The sequence below is a fragment of the Dendroctonus ponderosae genome, unplaced genomic scaffold (genome assembly GCF_020466585.1).
Source record: "Dendroctonus ponderosae isolate FM_Combo_2020 unplaced genomic scaffold, Dpon_F_20191213v2 Dpon_F_20191213_7, whole genome shotgun sequence".
In the NCBI taxonomy this organism is placed as follows: Eukaryota; Metazoa; Arthropoda; class Insecta; order Coleoptera; family Curculionidae; genus Dendroctonus; species Dendroctonus ponderosae.
The window spans coordinates 2198663-2204381 of NW_026018916.1; the positions used below are offsets into that span (position 1 = coordinate 2198663).

The window sequence follows — 5719 nt, forward strand, 5'->3', positions numbered from 1 at the left end:
TTTTTTTACATAACCCCCCCTGAATTTAAAGCTGGATCCGCCCCTGACTGAAAGGCAGAAAAAACAAGAGAGCCGATAGGCAAATGAGAGGTAAAGCATTGAGAAGAAACAGGGAACATCAAAATCCCAAAAGAAGATGGGAAGACGACAATCCATCCGAAGCCCAAGTGAAGAATTCCGTTCAATAAATAAATGAAATTGAGAAGTAACACTGTTTGATGGCCAAGCTTCGCTTGTCGCAAAGAAGAAAGATTATTTAACCGGTAGCGTTATTAGCACTTCCATCCCACAAACCGCACAACCGGTCTTACAACTCATTAACAAAATTCAACAGAAATGCAAGCATACACTTGCATTCCTATTCATAAATTTGCCGAAGAGCCCCAGCAGTTACCGTCTCGCTCTTTGCCGTTGCAGCGGCCTTTGACCTTCTCTGTCAGTCGGGCAATAATTTCCTCTTGAAGATTTGTGAACGACAAAAAAAGTCCATCAACAAAAATATATTGGTAATTTTAAAAAGACTTGACTTTTTGAAGAAGAATCAATTACGACGCTTCTTCTGGGTCKTCCCAGATGCTCTAATGTGCTGCTAATTAATAAACATGTCAAAGATCTGTTGAAGCAAAGCCAAAATAGTCCACAATTGACAGAGCGCAGTTCAGMGGCATTTCTTCAGTTCACCATCGACTCCGCACGTCATTGGCCAATTTGATCAAGTCGGCTGAAGAAGGGAGCGCATTCCRACATGCGGCTTCGAAAAGCAGTGCCGAAGAAAGGTTCTCACGAGCTTTTTGCCTGCTTAGCGAGTGGTAGCAGGAGTTTTGCTTAGGTGCAGAGGTGGCTTTTGAGGTGGAGAAGAGGAGCTTTCGAAAGATCCGGAATTCGAGGGTGGTAGAGCGAAAAATCCTGGTAAAAGCTCTGCGCTCTGCGCGTAGGAATACAGCTACTTGGGCGGCCATTTTGGTTCGCTAGGTCAACTGTTTTCCCCCTCTCTCTTTCAATCGTGCTTTCGACGCTGCACGGACGGTACGGTTGACCTTTTGCGAGCGCGCTTATTCAAAATTGCTTTTTGAATTTGACTGGAAACCGGAAATTGATTTTCGAGTTGCGTACGGAGTGATGATGCGTCGCAGTTGATTACCAGCGCGCGTTTGAAGTGAAAAATCGACTTTTTTGAGTTTTTTCGACCGTTTGCTCCGCAACTGCATACAAGTGGATTGTTCTTCAATCAGCAGGATAGAGTAAAGTGTGTAGTGCCCCATGACGGGGAAAACATTCTCGAAATGTGGATTAACAACGTCAAGAAGAAGGGCGATTTTCTCTGGATTATAACTGGAGTTTTCTTGACGATTTTTGGATTATCCGTCCAGCCTGCTGCAGGTGGGTACCGCTACAACTCAATTTCCTGCAACCAGATTCACTTGAAACTATTGCTGAGCGGCAGTTTCTCTCCCATACGCTCGTTGATTTCTCCCCTGTAACGCGTAATACAAGCGAAGGTAGTTTCGCATAGATCCGCACCCGGTTTGATTGTCTTTAGGGGATTCAAAGCCCTTTTCTCTCGGAATTATGGTCATTTTCGAAAGAGAATAAACCCCAAGGCGAGGTCCAACAGGTACTATTGTGAGGCGGTCACTTTCAATGATCGCCGGGGTACCAAAAGTACACAAAGGCCAGTTTTTCGCCCTTGCAAAACTTCAATAATCCATCATCAAACTGCGGAGTTCACCTTTGAAAACGTGAGCCACTCGTACGGGCAAAACGTTAGAAAAACTGGGTTTTTCAGCCCGATAATGCCAAAAAACACTCTTTGGAGCCTTCCCATTTAGACCTGAGGAATCATGGCCCTGACATACCGAACCTATTGCGATGAGCCCCGTACAAACACACAATCAGCAAATCTGATTAGTGCATTTATCCAAACTAAATTTATTTGGTACCATGTTTACCCGAGTATTTATCGGTATCTGGTTTCCGATTAATAGCGCAAATTAGTCTGTGTTTACTCAATTCAATTATGGGGGTTTGATGGATGGCAGCCAGTCTTCCGATTGCATTATTGCTGCTAACGGTATTTATATTTTTCTAGTTTTTGATGCAAAAGGTGGGGCGAAAAACGCCAAACAGTTCAGCAAAACATCGAAAAATGTTTTCTAATCATCGGACCCCAATCCTCTTCAATTGCCAATTTCGAACAACGCTGTGCAATTGTGCTTTTATGCCTAAATTGATCAAGACCTTTTCAGCTTTGGGTCCGTCGAAACTGTGTTAAAATGTTAAGCCGTAAAAGTGTCAATTTGGAACACAGCAGCGGGCAGACCATCTTGCATCCCTTTTGGACTGCAATGGGTGCGAGTGAGACTCCCCATGCTAATTGCGTTCCTGAATGCGATTCAGTTTCGTCTGATTTGTTCAAATCAGACTGTTTTAACCTTTTGATTGGGTTTTGATTCAATAATGCCGCGTAAGCACAAGTGGGTTGCATCTTCAGAGCTCATCCTAACATCGACTTGCGCTGTTAATTTTCCGTTTTCACAAAAATCAAACAAATCAAGCTCAACCATGAATTTCGGGCAATTTTCCCATACACAAAACTGGATTCCAGTGCATATAACGTCGAGTTTATTACCGATTTGTTTCTATTCCAATTTCGCATCAATTAACGAAGATTCATTGCTTGTCGATATCGGCAGTTACATTCTCAGGCTTTCTCTGCAGATCAGCCTCACGACACGCCTTCAACACCGCTTGCCACCTTTCGGGCTCTCTCAATTGTGAAATAGTTGAAAAATGCGTCTTGATATCTCCAGTAAAACGTCGATTACTTGGGTTATTGAGAACTGAGCAAAATTCATCTGTTTCATACACTGCCAAGCGGAAAGTTAGTTAGCCAGTAAGTTACACTTAGTAGAGCGCGTGATTTTCGTTGTGTTTAGGCTTGTTTTCTGCAAATTAGCAGCTGTTTTCCAGCCAAATATTCGAAATCATTCCGATTTACCTGTGGAAGTTTTCATAAGCCGTCCTTGGTGAAAGACCCCTGCGTAAGGGCGGTTTTTCTCTAGGTAGGGCTCAAACCCAGACAGAGTTGCCACTTTTCACTAGTTCAGTTTTCAACGTCCCTTCACCCGTACTGTCTCATTACAACTATTTATTTACATTTTTACATGTTCTTTTTATCATCGACCAGTTTTTATCGAGGTGTTGCCGAGGAATCAAAGATTCCGAATCTGTGGCCGTTCGATAAAGAACGGCTAACGATGGTACCCAGACCCCAGACAGTACCATGTAATTCTCTCCGATAGCTAGAGGTTTTCGAAATATCTTTTTGGGCAAAAACTGCCGGTTTAAGGCACCTTAGCTGGTTTTTTCCAAAGGGTTTGGTGGATCTTTGGGCTGTGCTAATGAATGAAATGTTTGCACGTCGAATCGGTACCAATGAAGCGGAAATTTCGGAAGTGTTGCGGTTTTACCAGCCCAAAACTTGATCAAGGACGGTGAAATTACAAGACCACGAAAGTTGTCGATGGGATACTGAAACAGTCCTAAATTCAGTTGTTGATAAAGTTTATCCTAGTTCATTAAAGCGAGTTTAGAATATGGGACAGGCGAAATGCCCCCTAGATCCACTGTAGCAGAAGGTGATTGGCTGGCTGGCATACCATCGGCCACGGTATTCCATAAAAAGGCTGATTTATTTCCGTGGGTGGGCCCCAGAGAGAGATATATGTGGCGCTATACATAATGTAGTGGGCGATCCTATCTGAATATTTATAAAACAATGTTGCGTTAGTCCAGGTCAACGACTCAACAGGTAGGCATGATCAGCCAAAGGCATTCGACACTGTTAAACCAGAAGGTTCAAAAAATCTGATTACCAATCCTCTATCTGCCCCTTAAAAGGAAGCTTCCAAGTAGCGAAATTGCGGCCACTTGATGTAGCGATTTTGAGTAAATTTAGTGTGTTTTTGGGGAACAAACGCGAAGAGTTTAATTGAAACGTGCCAGCAGTGGGCAATTAAAACATTCCTCCACTTAATCTCTGTAGATGTGCTTTGTTTACAGACATGCTCAATTAAGACCTAAACGGGCCATATAATTTCCTCATTACACTGTTTAATAAATAGAGAGCCAGATATATCACATACGGGCCACTTAAGCAGGCTGAAACCGAAAAAATTGATCTAGACACACGTCAAACTCTTGTTACAATTGTTTCCCGGATGGAGCCATTAAAGCGCACTCGTGTCGAATGGTCCAACTCGAATTATTCCACTAATTGGCTAATTGAATTAGGAAGCAGGAAATTTTAAGCTACAGTTTGGGCATTTATCAGCTGGGATCTACACCATCTTCCAAAGCAAAAAACTGGCTCTATTGGCGGTTCATTTCCATACAAACTGACTGTATTTGAACAGTCGACCTTAGCGGGACGCCTGCAGGGCCCAAGACAATTTTTCAACTAACATTCAAAATACGGCAAAGCTCGCCAAAAAAATCACCGATTCCAGTAATTTTTGCACAGTTTGGCAATGCAGCTCCAGGGTCAGTGGTGTGCCACCACCTGCTCTAACCGTTAAGTTAAGACACATTGAAAGTGTGCATAGTATAGAGGGGGGAGCGTGACGTCATGTGGCAGCTGCACATTTGGGAGATATGTGGAGTTCGGTGTCCCAATGGTGGGTGAAGGAGAGCTTTGCATATTGCCATGTTGTCACTTTTTTCATCAAACTGCAGCACTCTATCGAGGAGTTTTGGTACGAAATGCCGTGAAATTATCTATATTTTCCAAGCCAGGGCAGCTAATTCAACAGAATACATTTAATGTACTTACTGCAGCTATGAACTTGGCCTCAGGGCGGCAGGAAATGATTTTCCATGAAAAACACCGGAGCAGGTTTAATTTTTGCATTGTTTTAACGTTAATTGTGTGAAAATCCCGGAATTAACAGCGCGCTAAAGTCTAACGTGACAGTTGCCAAATTAAAACTTTAGCTGACAAATGCGCGTTTCCATGGTTATGAGGAAGCGCGATAGATTTTGACTCGTCCTTTGACAACTGTTGGCGCCAAATTCAAGTTTCATCATTTCATAGGCGTTTTATGCCAAAAACGCATTTGTTGAGCTAGATTATTGAAACCCGTCGAATTTCCTATGCAAAAATAGGGAAAAACCAATCTTTTTTTTTGGAAAAAATAAAACGCCTATGAAATTTCAAGTTGCTGGTTAAGCTCAAGATTGGAAGTTAGGAATTTTGCAAGCAAAGGGTGTATTTGTGTGATGGCGACGATTTTCGGGCAAACATTCACTAAGTCAGAATAAATTATAATTCTGTGCAATTTTAATGAAATTTAGCAGAGTTTGAGACTGAAGTGTCTTCAACAAACTGTAAAAATTTCAAGCTGCTGCTCGCTCTAGATTAGAAGTTGTGAATTTTGCAAGCAAAGGGTGTATTTGGGTAATAGCGAGGATTTTCGGGCCAACATTCGTTAAGTCAGAATAAATCAGAATTCTGTGCAATTTTAATGAAATTTGCCAGACTTTTAGACTGAAGTATCTTCAACAGACTGTAAAAATTTCAAGTTGCTGGTTGCTCAAGATTGGAAGTTAGGAATTTTGCAAGCAAAGGGTGTTTTTGTGTGATAGCGACGATTTTCGGGCCAACATTCACTAAGTCAGAATAAATCATAATTCTGTGCAATTTTAATGAAATTTACCAGAG

The 5719-nt window shown here is 42.1% G+C and overlaps 1 protein-coding gene across 1 annotated transcript in view; it reads left to right on the forward strand.

The window, feature by feature from the left end:
• Positions 1-969: 969 nt before the first annotated feature.
• Positions 970-5719, forward strand: part of LOC109539202 (neurogenic locus Notch protein) — an 83936-nt gene continuing 79186 nt past the window's right edge. Inside the window, exon 1 of the mRNA XM_048668537.1 lies at positions 970-1380. Within this exon, the coding sequence (XP_048524494.1) occupies positions 1284-1380 (97 nt within the window). The 5' untranslated portion in view covers positions 970-1283. The remainder of the gene's footprint in view (positions 1381-5719) is intronic.